Consider the following 21,064-nt stretch of genomic DNA (forward strand, 5'->3'; position numbering starts at 1 on the left):
CCCTTTGTCCTGGACGTGCATATAATTGTGAAAACCAACTGCAGCCCTTTGTTCTCATGTAAATTAGTAAACCGCCACACTTTTATTCATATGTAAATTAGTAAACCAACACTTTTCTGAATAGAAGTGTTGAGTTTACTAATTTACATATGAATAAAAAGTGAGGTGGTTTACTAATTTGCATATATTACATCCCTCACCCAAATAACTCTGACAATACACCAAAATATATTGTGCAAATTGCAATTTTATATAATGTAACATGCAATTATCACATAGTTATGGTCACTGTTTTTGAACCTTTCTGTATTGATAAACAAATATCATCGGATGCACATTTGTCACCGTCTCCCGATACTTGAGCTTCTACTGAGGCTGTGTCTTTAGGTTGGCGAGATATTACGGCCACATTTGTGGCGGAGGCGGCGGCGAAGGCGAAGGCGAAGGTAGCACCTTCGTCATCGGCGTTGGAGTCGGGGGGCTTTGGTGGTTGCTAATGCATCAGATACATTCTTCTGTAGGGAGCTGCAAGTGCGTTTGTAAGCGCGGAGACCGTCGTCTGATCTATGACCAGTTCTTTCTTTTATCAGCTGTTTATCAAACCCCTGCTTGTATAGAGAAGTTGCTGCTGTAAGAATATAATGAAAGGGATGTCTCAGTGTATAAGCATATAGGCAAACCTTAAATAGAGAAATCAATTTATGACTATCATATGTTAAGAATTGTTGAATGAAACATTTAAAAATTTGCAGAACACTTGCAATAAAATGCAGAAATTTACCTTGCCAGAATGCCCAGTGTGGTATCCATCTATGCCAGCAATCTCACACATTTTCTTTGTATACTGTCAGATTGTGTTAATCCCAATCTTCTGGGAAGAGAACTTTATGGCATTGGTAGTTGTCTTCTTTGGTAGTGGCCGACGGTAGAATGCACCTTTACTTGGAATTAATCCCAAGTAATTCTTTAGCAGCTTCACTACACAGCGTGGATTCGATGGATCACTATATTGGCGGATATTCTTGTATGGTACTTTGCGGGAATTGTAAAAACCACCTTGATTATTTTTGCATGGTCGTCCACGGAATTCGACAAATTCTCCTTCTTTATCCGTTCCAAACACAAACTGTTCTGCCTGTAAATTGTTGTGCTCGTCCGATGCTCTCAAAGCGAAAACCTTTGAGACGTAAAAATACACAGCATAACTCAAGTTCTGGGCGTTGTCGATGGAGAAAACCTTGTCCCATAATTGTCCTTCATCCTCCCTAGTAAACGGTTGGGCCTGCCTTTTTTCCGCACCTATGCCACTCCTGTCTGTCTTTTTCATGACGCCGTCTATTGTATGGTGGAAGTCTTGGAACTCTCCACGATTGGTATCCATGAAAGCCAGATCTGGACGGCGACATTCATCTCGCAAATACCGTTGTATACCACTGCACAACACTCTCAGGCTTTGGGAAGGATATTGTGAGCCGCATTGTTGGCGAACTTCAACAACAAAACGGCACAACCAAAAACATAACTCACTTGCCTCAATATCTCTGGCAAGAGCAGGCACAAGTGTATACATTTCACTGCTTTTCACTCCTGAATTTGTAATGCATTGGTTTCTGTTTCGACCCCAGGAATCCCATACGTTGACGCCCCAATTAGTAGACTTGGTTGTATTTCTAGGTACACGTGAACGCTGTATTTCAGCTAATTCCTCTGCACCCACAGGCTCGGCAAAACGTGACAGCTCTTGTGCTTTCGTAAGTTTGAAATCTTCCTGCAAGTCTTGTTCAACAGAGGCAGTGGCGGTATCAAACTTGAAAAGGTCAAATTGAGAAACGTACCGCTCGATGTCGCTATCATATTCGCCTTCTGAAATTTCAGACAAGCTGTCTGTCACGTCCATCCTCCACGAAGGCTTGACGAAAATGAACTTCCACGTGTACAAATAATTAATTCAACTAGGTGTGAATGTTTCAAAATGGGCCAATCAGAGCACAAACATTGCGTAGAACGCAGATGGTTTCTCGTCAAACCACCGCTGATTCATATGTAAATAGGTATCGATCATCGTTTACTTCATGGCCGTTCAGTACTCGCATTGATAAGGATCAATTTGATTTCAAAATTCGTTATATTTCGTGGTATAAGTCGGAAATACCACTCGTTGTTGTGGGTTTACAATGGAAACCGTACAGTTTCGGTCAGAAGCTTGTAAACGTCACGAGGCCTACGGCCTCGTGACGTTTACAAGCTTCTGACCGAAACTGTACGGTTTCCATTGTAAACCCACTCCAACTCGTGGTATTTCCTATACTAATTTCATAAGCCACTTTAATTGGAGTGCATTAATTTTTTCTTCAATGTCGACAACTTTTTTGCCACAGTCATCATATCTTTGAATGAAAATGCCCCTTTTTATAACTTCTCGTTTGCCTCTCCAAATAAAATTCCATAATTTACTATTTGCTTCATTAATAATTTCCTTAGGTACGTGATCAAATGATGCCAGGTACCATAATTTTGATGCAGCTAGCATATTAGCTACAATTGCCCTGCCTTTAAAAGACAAATTTCTAGTATTCCAGATCTTAAGACAATTCGTAAATTTTTCCATCACTGTTTTCCAGTTTTCTCTAGATGTATTACTGTTTCCAAACCCAACTCCCAAGATCTGTAAAACCTTGTTTGAAAAATCGATCCATTCCACTGAATCAGTAGTGCGGTTCTTAAAACTCCCAGCCCATAAACCTTTGGATTTCTTTTTGTTCAGCTTTGCACCTGTTGCTTTTTCATATTTGTTGAACATTTTCAACGACTGAGTAATGCTTTTCAAATTTCTCAAATAAAGAGTCGTATCATCTGCAAATGATCATATCATAAAAAGTCGTATCATAACGAAAATGTTATGCTGGCGATGAAAATAGCGCCCTCTCAGTTGTGTTTTTGACAACATTCAGACTCATTGTTATGATTTCCTTAGGCATTATAACTCTTTATATTACCACAGAATGCTACAGCCATCATTCAAAACAGTCTGCATTTTGATTCAAGCAGAAAAATATCTTTACAAAAATACTTCCAATTAAAGCCCAAACCAAACTAGCATCCATACTGGTATCAAAACTTAAGGTAGAACGCACCTCGGGGACAGATATTCGGACTCTCAAACTTTTTCAATTCTTTTCTGATCTGCCACTTATGGGGGTTCATTTTAAAGCTCTTGGCAAAAGAAAACTTTTCACCGACTTACTTTTTCGAAAATCGAAAATTTTATTTTTTCTCCATAGAGTTTACACAGGGATGGCGGCCATTTTGAATTTCAAATATCGGTAAATCTCGAGTAATTTGTTTCTCTAGTTCCAAAATTTGCATGGTGACCCCCGATTTTTATTCTTGATTTTGAAATAGAATGGTTGAAATAATGTTTGAGGAATGTTTGAGCAAAAGTTTAAGTCTTTCACTTTCGAGGTGCATACTACCTTAACAGTCCGCGCTATTTTTCACCCGAACCGCCCGGATGTGAATTAGTGGTTGCACTAGGCCTACAGCATCATCATAATTGTTCTCGATATCTAGAAGATAATAAATCGGTAGAATGCGCCCCGGGAACAGATATTCGGACTTGCAAATTTTTACAATATGTTTTTCGTCTGCCACTTGTGCAGGCTCATTTTGAAGCTTATGGAGCAAATAAAGTTTTCATCTGGTTTGTTTTGTGAAAATAAGGAATTTCATTTCTCTCCCCCCCCCCCCCCATACATGTAACACAGGGAAATTTGCAAGGTAAACCCCCTCCCGGTTTTTTTTTATTCTTGATTTTGAAGAGAATGGTTGAAAGTTTCTAGAGGAAAGTTTAATCAAAAGTTCGTGTCTTTCATTTTCGAGGCGCGAACCAATATTAATGAGAGGTATAGATGCGCTGTCGCTGTGTTTACAAACAGTTCATGCCAAAAGTGAACGTAAAATCACATTCCCTCTGACTGGTAAAATGGAGCAAACCAGTGTCCTTCGTTAGGAAGTAACCATTTGAAAGAATCACAGATCTGTGAGAATTTTAAAGATGAAGATGTACACAGTTACAGGACACATATTTTGTTCGTATGGCGCTTTTAATATTCATTATATTGACCGGAGAAATGGCCGAAATTTTACGTTTACACATTTATAGCCAAAAGTCTTGAAAAGGTAAATTACATTCAAGCTTATTGACTAGTAAGGTGTGAAAATTAAACGTGCATGATTACTTTTCTCAGAGAGTGATCTCTTTGCAGTCTTCAAAATTTAGCTGTTTTTTTTGTTCTTTTCTTGATCGTTTCTTGATTCATTCAGGTTATGTCGGTCGATCTCGGTCACCGGCAAGAATTTCTTGAACAGCGGAACTCTCGCTTACGTGCCACTATACTATGAGTCCAATGAGGTAAGTTTTTATTTTAACCGTGCGACAAAACAGTAATTATTCATCTATATATTACGGCATCGTCAAAAATTTCAATACATATGCGATGGTAGTAATTTATTACTCCTGACTCCTGCCCATAATTCGTCAATTTGATGAAATAGAAGCGTTGCGTTGCACTTAGAAGCTTCGCGTTGCTTGTAGTAAAATATTGTGGTTATGTCCCTCGTGAAATTTATCAGAGCAAGTAAAGAACGTCCATGTTGAACTTGAATTCACGTGACCTTGCTGTGCAATGCATGTACATTGTGTGCTCTTTTCAGCTAGAGTCAGTGCAAAAGACTGAAGTATGAATGAATAGTTCGGTAGCCGTGGACACCTTTAGGCCTACGGTTATTGCAGCAAGTTAATGTAGATGATATTAATTTCTGAAGGTACATGCTTTGTCTGTATTATTTTATTATCACATATTTTCCTTACCAGATACATGTTGGTAAATAAAGAATGTATTGATTTTAGATTAGTGCTAACTCATTAATTCCCCTCTATAGTTCTCCGTGGTGGCCACCGAGGGTCATTGCAACGTGACCCTTTTCAGCATCGACCGCAATCACAAATAGTCGAAAGCCAGTTGCTTACGTATGCCGGTTTCTCGGGTGCTGATAGAGAAACAGAGGGTCATACAGAGCGCTTTTGTAAAGTCCTACTCAATCGGAAACATAAATGAAAACAAATTTCTCACATTTCAGGCGGACACTTTGCAGAATTGTTCGTCATCATGGTAACATCAAGTTCAAGCCTATATGTTCAGCAGTCATCGCCCCGATCGCTACTTGAATAGTGTTTCTGATATTCAAATTTTCAAGTAAACCACTTTTGATATAACATAGTTTGAAAAGATTAATCCAGAAAACCCCTGAAAACTAAATTATAATTCTGTCATTGATTTTTGCGTTTTTCGTTTTTATGTTCATTATTTGGATTTAAAACATTATTGGTTTATTGATATATTTACATCTTATCGAGCGTCTCTCTCTCTCTCTCTCTCTCTCTCTCTCTCTCTCTCTCTCTCTCTCTCTCTCTCTCTCTCTCTCTCTCTCTCTCTCTCTCTCTCTCTCTCCCGATTGCGTAGAATTGTATGTTCAATGTAAAATATAAAGTTTGTGTACGTACTATTACATGTAGGCCCTAATTCTATTTGCGTGATGCAAAGTGTGGTTGCACGGATAAGCTTTTACTGTGTTTCCTCAATCACGGCGTTTGAATATGTGGTTAACCCTAGCGGGATAGAAATATCCGAGTACTATTGTGTCAATTCTCTTAAAATCGTATTTAGAATTTAAAGGGGGTGGTCGTCGGAACTGCGCGTGTACGACGTTCTTGTTATAGGTAGTAAAGGGAAAGCAACTCCACACATCGTTCATATTTGGGTTGTTTGCGTTTTATGTATGATATCGTGTATAATATAAGTGTATATCCTGTTTGGCTGTTTCATGTAAATTGTTGTTTTAGCCATGGCGATAGGTAGTAAAGGGAAAGCAACTCCACACATCGTTCATATTTGGGTTGTTTGCGTTTTATGTATGATATCGTGTATAATATAAGTGTATATCCTGCTTGCTGTTTCATGTAAATTGTTGTTTTAGCCATGGCGAGACGTACCCGTAATCTACGTGTCTTGTGTTACTCCGGGTTGGGGCGGAGAGATTACTGTGACACTACGATCCTTTGGCGCTACGTTTCGAAAACAGAGTTTTCTTCATCAGTCGCTTAAATTCAGTTTTGTTCGGTGAGACGTGTTGAATGGTTGATTGTTTTTATTTTGTAATATGTTGTTCCACTTGAGTATGTTGTTCATATAAGGAAGCTAAAATATCTACTGTTTGATCTCGTTGTGTTTGTATAGGTTCTTGTGAACCTGAGTTTGAGCTATTGTAGTTTTTGTGAAGTCTGGGCTTATAAGTGTGTCGCCTATATTTCCGTTCCTTCTGTATGCGATTATTGGTTTGTTTTGGAACAGTTTTTTTTAGGTGTTTCGTCTTTTTCAAGTTCATGCCAGTTTTCTGTCAGGGCTTGCTTGATTTTTGTTTTCTATGTACGGACATACAATGGTCTGATCAAAGGTGAAACATTACGATACATCAGAACATGCAACAACGAAACCGATTTTACACAGAAAGTCACACAATTTAGTGAAAAATTACAGGACCGACAGTACAAGAAAAAATGAAATAGAACGCATTATCAGAGAGACAAATCATCAAAAAAGAAAACGACTGCTTGAACAACAAAAAGAAAAAAATAACGCCACCAATAATACAATAGTCTTCATAACAACATACAGCCCGTACATAGAAACAACAAAAATCAAGCAAGCCCTGACAGAAAACTGGCATGAACTTGAAAAAGACGAAACACTAAAAAAACTGTTCCAAAACAAACCAATAATCGCATACAGAAGGAACAGAAATATAGGCGACACACTTATAAGCGCCAGACTTCACAAAAACTACAATAGCTCAAACTCAGGTTCACAAGAACATATACAAACACAACGAGATCAAACAGTAGATATTTTAGCTTCCTTATATGAACAACATACTCAAGTGGAACAACATATTACAAAATAAAAACAATCAACCATTCAACACGTCTCACCGAACAAAACTGAATTTTAAGCGACTGATGAAGAAAACTCTGTTTTCGAAACGTAGCGCCAAAGGATCGTAGTGTCACAGTAATCTCTCCGCCCCAACCCGGAGTAACACAAGACACGTAGATTACGGGTACGTCTCGCCATGGCTAAAACAACAATTTACATGAAACAGCCAAGCAGGATATACACTTATATTATACACGATATCATACATAAAACGCAAAACAACCCAAATATGAACGATGTGTGGAGTTGCTTTCCTTTACTACCTATGATATCTATATGCATCACTTCAACGATATTCATTGTTAACAAGCATGTTTCAACTTTCATCAATCGCCAACGTATCCTAGAAACGGTATTTGCATCGGTCGTAGGGGTCCCTGGCAACCTTTGAGCAGAGTTCCCACGACCACCCCCCCTTTAACATGACCCTATGATGCAACTATGTTATGCATATATGATCTATGACGCTATTTTTCGTATTTATTATTTTCAAGCGATTTTGACGATAAAAGGCTGATGCAGATCGTCTATACCTATCTACCATCGCAATACGATTTGAAATGGCGTAAAGCATTTTCTATTTCGATGTACGGAAAGAGAACTCTTCCTGTCCTTAGGGAGCCATATTATTTACGGCCTAGGGGTCGGATGAGTCTGAGGGGATCATTCAAAAAATTGAAAGCTACAAGGGAGGTTGGTCAGGTGCAGCCAACGGAGCTATTCATCGAAAAAGCTATTCCAGGAGCAATTTTTGAGGGCAGGGGAAATTTTAATTTTGCTAGGGCAGGGGACATGTTTTTAGGTGGTAGGGTAGCAAATTTTAGTTTTTTTTGTAGGACAGGGCGGATATCGGTTGATTTTCCTGGGGACAGGGCTTGGCGAAAACTTTTGAGGGGAATTGTTTCCAGGGCAGGGAAAATGGCAAGTTGTTTTCGCTACAGGGCGAGGGAGCTTCAAAAATTCACAGTGGGGAGGGGAAACAGGCAAAAATAAGTGGGGAGTGGGTAAAAATGAAGTTTGAGTGTGGGAGGGTAAGTCGAAAAATTTTCTGTGGGAGGGCAAATTATGAACAGCTAATTAATTACCCTCTTGACTTAAAATTAGTCAGTTCACATTATTTGTCATGCACAATATATCTTATCATAGTAAGGACCTTTTTAAAAGTGCATTGTTCGTTGGCTGCACCTGGTTGGTCAAAATGTGGAGAGAAAGAAGGGAGGTTTTTCAATTTTGGTGCAAAAAAATTGAAACATCTCTCAGATTGCACCATTGCCGGCACACTTAAATTTCTCAAAATTTTCGACGCGAGAGGGGGGGGGGGGGCTTTCTCGTGCTCTCCCCAAGGGGTGTTCTAACAGTTTTACATAGTTAAAAGCAAAATGAAAACACCTCTCAGATTGCAACACACTACGCCATTGTACTCATCAATTTCTCAAAATTTTCCACGCAGGAGTAACGCACCGTAAGTGACACCCCCTCTGACACTTTCCCCCTCAGCCTCTCGCATGTTCTCTCCTGTACTTTCAAATTCTGCTCAGTCAGATATCCTAGTGAAAACCCTGTCATAATTCCCAAATTAACCAACACTTAGCATATATGGTTGGATATTGGTTATAGCGTGAGCTTTTATATCTGTATTTTGTTGTGACTTTCTTTTTTGTTGGTTTCACCTTTTTCGATCGTCATCAGATAAAAGATGATAATCTAGAAGGGTACACTAGGATTTGAAAAGTCTTTGCTATTGCCGCATTTTTGTAAATTTTACAATGTATATAATTATTTTTTTCTAAGTGAGGGGGTTAGTCAAAATTTCTGTGGTAGAGAGGGGGTACTCAAATTAGTCATGGTTGGCGGGGGGGGGGGGGTTACTTGAATTTCAGAGTTTCCAATAAAATTCTTACGACCCCCAGGTCTTAAATAATGACGGATCCCTTACATATGCACTGTCTGGGCCCTATAATATTACTCCAATTTGCCAACTGAACTGAAAGAAAAGTTTTTTGGTTTTTTTTTATCACATATAAGCTTAATACAGTGCGGATACTATGTGCATTTATTTTTTTGTTGTTAACTTCGTTCAAGATTGAGCTAGCAGAGCTGAGTAAAACTGTCAAAATAAACATTTCTTTCGCCTGAAACGCAAATATCATTCACATTCTGAAAGCAATTTCTTAGCACCTAAGTACTACCTTTCTTCTGAGCGGGCGATTGAAGTCAAAGGTCAAAAATGCTCCCCCAACTCAGTGTAAACTAATAGAATGAGGTCAACGTCCTCAGTATGGAGGCCAGGAATGTAATATCCTTTGCCAAGTCGTGGGGAAACCAATTTATTAGAAGTAAATTTTACACAAAGTTAAGTTACTAAATGTATTTGTTAATTCATCAGACAGGAATTGTCTAAATGCCCCTGACGAAAACACGTGGGGAGCTAGCGACTTGAAAGCGAGAGGATACAAAAATTTCCAGGTCCCAAAAAGTCACCATCCTTCGCACGTGGGCGTTTGCCTGAAGGGCCCTTCGATTGTGATTTAAATACACAGCTTTTTGAAGGTTATCAAGCCGAAGGCTTTCGACATTGCATACAGGTATGCCTGCTGTAATTATTCTTTCTGTGTTCATTTGAACATGGAGGTAGCGCTGATGATCCCGGCGTCCCAGATAGTACGGAGCATTCGACACTCTGCTTAGGTCCATGACGTACGCGCGCGGCGCTGTGCATGTGAGCACAGTTCCTCCACCCGCTTGACTGTGATTAGCTGCATTACTACAGTAGTATTTTTTACATCCATGAGTAGCTCGAGGTTTTGCCTGGGTATTTGGGTCGGACGGCAAAACTGGTCTGGTTTTGCCGTCCGACCCAAATACCCAGGCAAAACCTCGAGCTACTGTACTGCAGCTAGACTGTGATGTGAGACAGTGATTACAATCAACAGATTTTTCTCCCTTGTCTGTGCAGTCAGTCACGGGAACGCGTACATCGTGTGATCTGAGCGCCTGTGCCCTACGAAAACATGAAATGATATCATGTGGACAGCCCGCTTACTAGCCTGGGAATAGCCCTGCGTACGATGCTGTGTGTTCCGCTACAGCTAATAGCCCCGCTCACGGGGCTATTAGCTGTAGCGGAACACACAGCATCGTACGCAGGGCTAGCCTGGGAATAGGGAATAGGGTATTCCATGACCGTGTACTCAGGAATGGATATGGGGAAAACTACCCAGATCCGCTCACAGACCCCTGGGATGACTGCAATTTGTACTATAGCCAGGCCCAAGCCCAGCTGCCCAGCTAGCGCTCGGCTGGGATAACGGCAGTGGAAACAGCGTTTTGCAATTATCACTTGCAGGTGAGGGAGTCGTTCAGGATTAGGGTTTGCACGCACGGTCTTACAAGCAAATGCCACCAACCGGTAATTTCATCAATTTCACAAAATCATCACAAAACATGTTTTGAAGGGTGATCATACCGATTTTACTCATTTTTGACCTTGACCTAGAATTTGGAGGGGAAAGCAGATCTGTTCGTAGCTGCCATACCACTGGCATATACGGAAAATATGCCCTTCAACTGAATATTGATGGCCACTGCCCTCCAGTATCTATGGTCTGCCCACTCCCCACTAGTTCAGGCTCCCCACTGCCCTTTCCCCACTACTGAAATTCCCCATTGTCCAAGATGCCCACCAGGCAAACCAGATCAATGCAAAACCGTGCGAACAGTATACCTTGGAACATTGCTCCCCTCTAAGTTAAGCACTTAATCTCCCCTCAAGTTAACCACGGCATTCCCCTCCCTTAGCCCTACGTACAGGTCTGTGTGTTCCTGGCGTTATACGGCCTCCACCACAGCCCTGCAACGGTCCATAGAGATAACTGGTGAGATTCAAAATGGCAATCTCCATGGGTAAACAATTTGTCGAGTACGTTATGTTTCAGAAAACGAGCAGTTTTGGACGTTAGGAGAGGTAAATTGCATCTTTTCTGGGGTCGTTTAGGAGGTAAAGGTAGGCAGGGAAAGGATTTTGCCCCGATAGAGTAGAATTTCAGCCAAAAAGACCGTTTTTTTTGTTGCGGTCCGGATCTGGACCGCAGAGTCGCCAGTTATCTCCATAGACTGTTGCAGGGCTGTGGTGGAGGCAGTATAACACACCAGGAACACACAGACCTGTATGCAGGGCTATCCCCTCCCTCTGCGTATTTTCCAGTACCCACTGTCAAAAATTTTCTTGCTGCCCACTGAAAAAAATTAACTTTCTTGCCTGCCCACGGTAAATATTGATTTTTTCTCCCAGTCCACTGATTAGTTTATAAATTTACCTGCCGCTGAAAAACTCTGCACGAACACCTTTTTGCGCGAACAGCTTAGGTGGCAGCACAGGATTACGGTGTATTTCATTTATACCTAAGGTATTTTTAACAAAATTAAGATTTAGAGGGGAAAATAAGATGTTCACCACAACCTTCATCTTAAAGGATCTGAGAAAAAACATTCTTGCTACTCCTGTACTAGGAACTCTGCACTGTTCTCACCCTTATAAAAGTTCTCCTCTGCCCTCTCATCATGTAGTGTTTTCGCTTCCTATCAACAAACCCCTCAAACCAAAGTCGTCATTTGTATCCATCGCTTTTGGCATGGCAGGCCCTCCCTCTCACAGAGGGAGTAAGTGTGGGATTGACAACTGACTGGCACAATGACATGATCAGCCTGCCAGCCAAGAAACCACCTGTTAACACCTTTTTGAGCAATATTGTGGTGTGCCCTTGATGTTTAACTAAATGATGGTTAAAACGGATGTCCTATTAATTCAATCCCAATTTGCCGAACACTTCATCCCATCTACTCTATCAACATTGGATCATCTGTCGTTCAGCTTGTAAGTTCAGCCCGTAATATCGGAGTGACTTTTGATGATCGACTCACCTTCAGGAAGCATATTGCCACCACATGCAAATCCATCTACTATCATCTCAGGAAAATTGGTCACATTTGTCAATATCTCACAAAAGAAACCTGTCAGATAGTTATGCATGCCTTCATCTCATCCAAATTAGACTACTGTAACGCTCTCCTGTTTGGACTACCTTCAAAGGACATCAAGCCACTCCAACATGCCCAAAACACTGCAGCTAGGATTGTGTCAAGGATAAGGAAATCTGACCACATCACCTCTACACTTAAGGAACTTCATTGGTTACCAGTACGAATACAGGATCCAATTCAAAATTCTTCTGATTACATACAAGGCATTAAATGGCACTGCTCCTGTGTATTTATCAGATCTGCTTCACATTAAACCTTCACCTCGCTTACTTCGATCAAATGAAGAAAAGTCTTCTTCATGCGCCACGGTGTAACTGCAAACGTTATGGGAAACGCTCCTTCTCAAGATGTGCTCCCCATTTGTGGAACAGTCTTCCGTTCGAACTTCGCCAGTCGCCTACATTGATCACCTTTAAAAAGGGCTTGAAATCGCATCTCTTTGAGAGAGCTTTTTGATTTTTGTGTTCTTGTTCAGCGCCTTAGAACATTACCTGGTAAGGATTTTGGCGCTATATAAATGCTTTTGATTGATTGATTGAAGGAAGTTTGAGACCTAAAAACATATTGAAGATGTCAAACGAGTAAATTGAATTTTGTGCACCACTAAAGACCAAACTGAATCTTATCCAATCCCAGGGAACAATGAAATATTTAATGTTTTAATTTTTGTTTTTATAATTACAGAGTTGCAGATAGTGGTGTTTGCTGGAATGTCCATTTCACCGTTTAAAGCAACATGGGTGGGTGAAACTGAGGTGTGTACCAATCCATCTAGCAATGAGCTGCTGATTGGAGGAATTGATGACCTGAGGAGACTGGAAGGCTTTATTCCAAACTCACCTAGGGGAGCCCACCTGCACAGGTCACTGTTACAGTTTGATGTTTCCACGGTAGCTGATCCATCCAGGGTCAAGTTGGCGTATTTGGAGGCAGACGTCGAGAAGCATGCAAGGCATGGATTCCAGTCACAGCCAAGTAAAGTGACCATGTGGCCAATTAAGGTGGAATGGAGCGCCACCGGAATGACCTGGGAATTGGCTGGAAAGCTGCTGGAAGGAGTGCAGGAGGGATGGCCGGTGAAGATCCCGGAGGAGGATGGAGTCGTCTGGAAGGTGAACTTGACAGAGGTCGTGCGTGGATGGATTGAAGCACCAGCAGATAATCATGGCTTATGTCTGATGAATGGTGACGGGAGAAATGACAGCGAGGCCAAACAATTCAATTTGGTTATTCTGAAAAATCCCAGATTGACAATGGAAATTGCCGAATGATCACTTCTGATGGCTAAACCACAAAGCAGTGTTCAACTGGCTAACCATGGAGTCACAGTCTCTCCAGAAACAGACTGTGCACGGCTACAGTATCAATAGGTGCTAGTGATATTTGTTACATGTACTGCCATGGTTAGAGTCGGTGTGAATCAATGGTTGCTAACGTAATTGATGTTTATAGTTAAATACTTTGACACAAATGGCTATTGCAGGATATCATACACATAGACATTGTAATACATTTCCTAAATTCAGGATACTTCACAGATTCCAAAACACAGTTTAAAACTTTAAAAATACCGCAATTATACGGTGTCACTCAAATTTGATCAGAATTGGTATATATACCAATATGGTTACCAAAGATCAACAATAAATATTGTTTCTATTTGTTCAGTGCAGGAAAATTCTATGTTAATGTTATGACAATGATTTCTGCACAGTACAACCAGGAAAACAACAAGAAATATTTAAACCAGAAAAAAAGAATGACAAAAGTAAATAAGGTCTGAAACTTTAGGTACTGGATGTCAACTTTAGCAACATGCACAGCACTACAGCTAGCCCCTCTTAGTTTGAGCATAGACAGTCTTTTTGACACTGACATGTTCATTTGAACAAATTCACATCTCAACCCCTGCATCTACCTGTACACCAAATACTGAGATTGTAGCTTTAGCGGTATGGGAGCCTTTGTGTGTGACGGACATACATACGCACATACATACCCACAAACATACAGACATACAGATGCCACCGACTCATCATATAAGCTCTTTTTGGTATTTATATACAAAACCAAATATGAGCTAAAAATCAGATGCAATGTTTCTTTGCATCCTTCCAGAACCATTGCTCACATTTACAAAGTCTATCTCAATCAATATGTGGGCAAACTTGACTCTGAGGGCATTCATTGTAGTTACACATTGTATAGATGTCAGTTTATTTCATGATGCAATCCACATGGTTGAATGGTAACCATTTTGTTACTTTTATTTTTTATTTTTTTATGTCCAAATGTATTTATTACTGCAGTAATGATTTGACCAATATCTTAGCACTTTATACGTCCTAATGGAAACATAGCATGTTGAAATGTGATGTAATTTCCAATGTTGTTGGTTATTAGGGCCACTACAGGAACAGTTTCTTTCACACTTGGCACATGGACTATACATTGTCTAAGCTTCTACAACAGTATCATTCATGGTACAAACCAGTGTACCTATCATCTGCTATTTTGTTTAGTATGACAGCAATACTGACAGCAATACTGAAAGCCAATTTATTCCAATATACATTGTTCTATCAGTCTGGAACTGACATCATTGACAGTTGTTTTTCATGCTTTCTTTGTTTTATTCCAAGTCTGCACCACCATTGAAAAATTATGTTTTTGGTGCACTATTACTGAGCATGATGTACTTTACAAATAGTGAGACCCAGTGGGAAGGCACTGCATTCATTACACGATTTGTGCAAATGGCACAGCTATTTTGCAAGATTAGTGATAATGCACACAAATATTATAGGTAACCCTAAGCATTTGCTGTACTGATTTTTAACAACTAAAAAACCAAATTTGGAATAGTCTTCCATGGTAAGAAAAACCACTTGTCCCTTTTTAAAATTGAAAACTTGACTTTCACACCCGTTATAAAGATTGGTTACTCTGTATACCGTACATACCAAGGGATATAGGATTTGTGACATGTTGAAGAGCAATGGATTATGGGATTGAATGACAAAGCAGCAAATGTAATGAGTAACCATGCATAACATTTTATTGGATCTTTCCTCTCTTAGTGTGTGTACAGATAGATAATAGACGGAACCTTCAACTGTACATGGTTTATACATGTATATACACATACATGTAAGATACCTGACTGGAATGAGATTTCTTTCAAAGTGTGAAAAATTCACCTGTGAAATGAACTCCTTCTTCTATGAGATGCCTATTACTTTGACTGTCTCATCCATACTTCAAAGAATTTCTTAGAACAATGGATACTTTGATTATTGTAAAAGTTTACTTTTCTTCCTACTACTCTGAACAGAAAATACATGATACATTATTTTGCAGTTTTGGAACCTGGGGACTAAGTTCTATGATACTGTGAGGATACAATTACAAGAGTTTGAACTTCCAGAATTATTTTGGTGTTTGAATACATATAAAGACTATTCTGTGTAATTTTCTGCATATCAAGCTGGCTGGCATCTAATCAGGAAGACTTTCTATGAGATTGTCCTAAAATAGTGGACTACTGGGTTTTATTGGCAATATCCAAATGCAGATATCTCAGGCTGCTTTCCCTCAGAGCTGTCAAGTTTGGAGCAATAAAAGGTGTTTGTACATTTTTTTTGTGAACCTCAGAATCTATTTAAATGTCTACGGATGACATAAAAAGTCTGGAAGAAAATGCACGTGCTAAGATTTACATTTCTGCTTATTGATAATCAATTCCACGTGTATAGAATAATTCCATTTCATACTAGAACCAAAAATCACCCGTAAGAGTAACGTACAAAAATATAAATTACAATCTGAAAAGGCTTCTAGTGGCTAGAACATATTTTTGTAGGAACTGAATCAGTGTTTAGATTTGTATTAGAAAGACCAAAACATATATTACAAAGTACAAAGTATTTTTTGGCAGTCTTTTGTGTACAAATTGTATTTCCACAGGTGTTTGTGATTTAGAATACTGCAAATCAGTGTACATTCCATACAGTAAAATAAACTATCTTACCATCTCTGTGTAACTAAATATGTGTGGTGGTGTCATTTATTGAATGCAATTTTAGGAGTGTTCTACAGAGACATCAAGTCAAAACGGGCATGAAAAATTGACTAGAGTCAGTTCAATACATGTTATTCTAGTGATTAAACTTTGTCAACCTTCCACAATATGCAGTTAAATGATATCTGGATGAAAAACAATAAAAAATAAATAAATAAAAACACGATATCGTGACTGACTGAATTAGTTGTTTTTGTATATTTATTATATGGTCATGCAGCCAGTCAAAAAAAAATGAAAAATTCTCTCAGTGTGGTTCCATAAAAAGTAATGAAACAGACGGTTGTGGTGAAATGCCCAAGGTGCATTGATTGGTAGGTATAGTTTCTGATGGACTGCTTTAAATCGCAATATAGTGAAACTGCCAGTGAAAGCATTCATGCTACACTGAAACTACTTATTGGTGACTGCTCTGTCACCATCAAATAGTTTATTCATTTATTAACTGTAAACCATGAACACTTGGCTGAAAATACTTTTCTTAACATCAAGGGCAAATACTGGAAAAACAAAAGCAAATATGGTACTCTTGGGATCAAACATTGAACTAGGTGACATCATACGGAGGGGTGAATGAAAATAATATTCTATTCTGATCATGCATGTAAATATTGCTACATACTTTTGACATTCCTCTGAAGAGAATATCCAATTACATTTGACAACAGAACCTTATTATAGTCTGTTTACAACTCTTCAGCATATTGATTCCTAAAACAAGGGCAGACAGCTCTCAGTTGCAACGATCAAATTTGCTCAATGATTCTCGGGAGCTGTTTCACATTCACACAGGGTGTAGTAGTTGAGGGTTAAATTGAACCTGTACAGACCTGATGGCTGTGTATTGATCAAAGTATCAGGAAAAACCGTGATTGCAAAAAATCACCACATCTTCAAATAACTAGAAGTGGTTCTTGAAAATTTTGGTCTTTTTTTTAACTTTACCGTGTATCATGCAGAACCACTGGATGTTCATGAAAGAAAAACAGGTAAAGTCTGATTACAGATAAATATCTGTAGCATTCACTACGTCGTGTCATCATCGTCATCAAATTCAAATTCCTCTAGTTCTGGTGGTGAGGACTCCTCGTCATTTTCTTGCTCTGATACGAATTCAACCTGAACTAGTCCACTGAGTAATGCGTATGCTACCATGGCAATTGCAGCAAAGCCTACAGACAGGATCTGGTTCCGGAGTTTGTGAGGATCTTCAAATGGGTCATCCGGTTTCTCTTCAGGTTTGGCTTTTGGCCTAGTATTGTCTGCAAATGAAATTGTAACCATTGTAAGAACAACTATGTGAACTCTTTTTTTTTGAGAATATTGTGATGGAAAATCTCTAATTTTGACTCTTTTATGAAATTGTAATATGCAGCTACAACTTGTTTCTCTGCACTATGAATACTTCTCCATTAGCAGCATTGAGTACTGCATTCAGTGTTTGGGTATGATATTTGCTATTGACAACAATGCAAATGGCAATGCAATAAAATTCAAAATCCCATCAAAGCATCTAATCCAGAAAAGCATAAACTACATGTACCATTTGGCAGGATATTTTATGATGTAAATACAGTGTCCATATGATATATGCTTAAACATTTATGGGCCATATACATTTTATTATTGCTCTCCTTAGGTTGTGTTCTCTGCTCTATAACATATATTGATAAAAGCAATGTCAAGTCTATGAAAGATTATTTCTATATCTTGATTTATTTGTGAACATCTAATCAGTTATTAAACAGCGCTAAGAACCCAAGCTTATTTTATAGCTTTGTACAATATACTGAGCATTATGTATGACATTTTTTCAATGATGGCAATAAGTTCATGAATATTCCACGGCTGACAAGTAAGAACTAATATGGGAGAAAATAAAGTACAATAAGGTATTTGTGCAAGGTTGGAAATGGTTAAAGTATGGTAGAATGTTGCAGGGTGCATGTTGTTGGGATATGAAGAGGACAGCCCAATGTATTAACAATTGGCTGCAATGTGAATGAATTGGAGGGCCAAGTAGATGGCTAGTTAGAACGGATGTATCTGTTTTTGTGGATTTGAAAGCGGGAATAATATGCCTTTCTGCCAAGATTCAGACAGAAAGTTTGACTGAAGAACTATGACTGTGGTAAGTGAAAGAGTTAGGATGATCAAACGTAACAAATAAATGTAACCATTGAAGTTTATGCAAATAGGGCACAGAGACTTAAAATTCTCAGTGGTATTCAATTACCTTCTGGGTCCGGTGGAAAATACCTCTGTAAAATTCTGCCACAATACGCACATAAATTGGGACAGCCCTTCAAATGGTTCTGTAATTTACTGCTAGGAAATGGTGCTTTAAGTAGAGGAGCTATGTGACCAAAGACTATGGCATCTGTGAACGTTGGCCTGTAACAGAAAAAGATCAGCAGGCAATATATGAAACTTTGCCAAGAATGATTTACACTGATAAAAGTCTACACACTAAAATATGTTCTTGAACTTGAGAAGTAGAGTTTTCAAAGAGGGATTAGCTGTAACTTTTGATAAAATTTTCACAATTTTTGCACCAGCACATTTTATCTTCCTCCTGGAATACTGATAGGTTAAAATACAAAGTTAAAGCTGCAAGCAGCGTTGGCGGGGCCCAAGCGGATAACATGGTTGAAAGATCTTGCACTCATGATATCATGTGCAAAATTCGATCTTGGAATAGTATGATTTTGAACATCATCTCTAGTTACTGTACGTGTCGGTGGGAATTGCATGTTTTACGTAAAATCCAATATGGCGGCCAAATATGAAGGATGTAGCACTTGTGGTTACTGAGTTATGGACATATACTCATATTTAAGGGCAAAAGTCATCGAGGTCACGTGACATTTTGTCAAAAAAATTGTAATGCTAAGTTATCCCTATATACCAAAAATCGGACCTCTAGCTCTATTGGCTGGCTCAGAATTAGATATGCGCATAATTAATGAGGTACAGGATGTGGTGTCATAAGGTCTCCCATCATACCAAATATGAAGGCTGTAGCACTTGTGGTTACTGAGTTATGGACATATACGTATATTCAAGGTCAAAGGTCATCGAGGTCACGTGACATTATGTCAAAAAAATTGTATTGCTAAGTTATCCCTATATACCAAAAATTAGACCTCTAGCTCTATTGGCTGGCTCAGAATTAGATATGCGCATAATTAATAAGGTACAGGATGTGGTGTCATAAGGTCTCCCATCATACCAAATATGAAGGGTGTAGCACTTGTGGTTACTGAGTTATGGACATATACGTAGTTTCAAGGTCAAAGGTCATCGAGGTCTCGTGATATTTTGTCAAAAAAATTGTATTGCTAAGTTATCCCTATATACCAAAAATAAGATCTCTAGCTCTATTGGCTGGCTCAGAATTAGATATGCACATAATTAATGAGGTACAGGGTGTGGTGTTATCAGGTCTCCCATCATACCAAATATGAAGGATGTAGCACTTGTGGTTACTGAGTTATTGACATATACGTATATTCAAGGTCAAAGGTCATCGAGGTCACGTGACATGTCAAAAAAATTGTATTGTTAAGTTATCCCTATATACCAAAAATCAGACCTCTAGCTCTATTGGCTGGCTCAGAATTAGATATGCGCATAATTAATGAGGTACAGGATGTGGTGTCATAAGGTCTCCCATCATACCAAATATGAAGGGTGTAGCACTTGTGGTTACTGAGTTATGGACATATACGTATATTCAAGGTCAAAGGTCATCGAGGTCACGTGATATTTTGTCAAAAAAATTGTATTGCTAAGTTATCCATATATACCAAAAATCAGACCTCTAGCTCTATTTGCTGGCTCAGAATTAGATATGCACATAATTAATGAGGTACAGGATGTGGTGTCAAAAGGTCTCCCATCATACCAAATATGAAGGCTGTAGCACTTGTGGTTACTGAGTTATTGACATATACGTATATTCAAGGTCAAAGGTCATCGAGGTCACGTGACATTATGTCAAAAAAATTGTATTGCTAAGTTATCCATATATACCAAAAATCAGACCTCTAGCTCTATTGGCTGGCTCAGAATTAGATATGCGCATAATTAATGAGGTACAGGATGTGGTGTCATAAGGTCTCCCATCATACCAAATATGAAGGGTGTAGCACTTGTGGTTACTTAGTTATTTTTAATGATTAAATTGCGATTTTCGTAAAATCCAAGATGGCGGCCAAATCACGTGACCGATCCAAACGTCATTCGCAAACTTGAAAGAGATCACTCTAAGGATGACATGAGTAAAATTTCAGTTAAATCTGTGAGTTGGTTCGGGAGAAGAAGATTTTTAATGATTAAATTGCGATTTTCGTAAAATCCAAGATGGCGGCCAAATCACTTGACCGATCCAAACGTCTTTCGCAAACTTGAAAGAGATCACTCCAAGGATGACATGAGTAAAATTTCAGCTAAATCTGTGTGTTGGTTCTGGAGAAGAAGATTTTTAATGATTAAATTGCGATTTTCGTAAAATCCAAGATGGCGGCCAATCAAGTAACCTATCCAAACGTCCTTCGCAAACTTGAAAGAGATCACTCCAAGGATAACATGAGTAAAATTTCAGTTAAATCGGTGCGTTTGGTTCTGGAGAAGAAGATTTTTAATGATTAAATTGCGATTTTCGTAAAATCCAAGATGGCGGCCAAATCACGTGACCGATTCAAACGGGTTTCGCAAACTTGAAAGAGATCACTCCAAGGATGACATGAGTAAAATTTCAGTTGAATCGTGAGTTGGTTCAGGAGAAGAAGATTTTTAATGATTAAATTGTGATTTTTGTAAAATCCAAGATGGCGGCCAAATCACGTGACCGATCCAAACGTCTTTTGCAAACTTGAAAGAGATCACT

At 39.0% G+C, this 21,064-nt stretch overlaps 3 protein-coding genes across 3 annotated transcripts in view; 1 reads left to right on the forward strand and 2 right to left on the reverse strand.

The window, feature by feature from the left end:
* Positions 1-847: 847 nt before the first annotated feature.
* LOC139122183 (uncharacterized protein KIAA1958-like) lies at positions 848-1,897 on the reverse strand. The gene has a single exon (XM_070687603.1). The coding sequence runs from the start codon at positions 1,895-1,897 to the stop codon at positions 848-850; it is 1,050 nt and encodes a 349-aa protein (XP_070543704.1).
* A 75-nt stretch (positions 1,898-1,972) lies between these two features.
* On the forward strand, positions 1,973-16,140 carry LOC139122184 (uncharacterized). Its single transcript, XM_070687604.1, has 4 exons — positions 1,973-2,043; positions 4,324-4,411; positions 10,317-10,398; positions 12,777-16,140. The coding sequence occupies exons 1-4, from the start codon at positions 1,973-1,975 to the stop codon at positions 13,361-13,363; spliced, it is 828 nt and encodes a 275-aa protein (XP_070543705.1). The 3' UTR covers positions 13,364-16,140.
* Positions 15,129-21,064, reverse strand: part of LOC139121282 (metaxin-1-like) — a 48,140-nt gene continuing 42,204 nt past the window's right edge. Inside the window, exons 6-7 of the mRNA XM_070686057.1 lie at positions 18,410-18,567; positions 15,129-17,435 (exon numbers count right to left, since the gene is read on the reverse strand). Of these exons, the coding sequence (XP_070542158.1) occupies positions 17,200-17,435; positions 18,410-18,567 (394 nt within the window). The 3' untranslated portion in view covers positions 15,129-17,199. The remainder of the gene's footprint in view (positions 17,436-18,409; positions 18,568-21,064) is intronic.

Source organism: Ptychodera flava, chromosome 21 (genome assembly GCF_041260155.1).
Source record: "Ptychodera flava strain L36383 chromosome 21, AS_Pfla_20210202, whole genome shotgun sequence".
Classification (NCBI taxonomy): domain Eukaryota; kingdom Metazoa; phylum Hemichordata; class Enteropneusta; family Ptychoderidae; genus Ptychodera; species Ptychodera flava.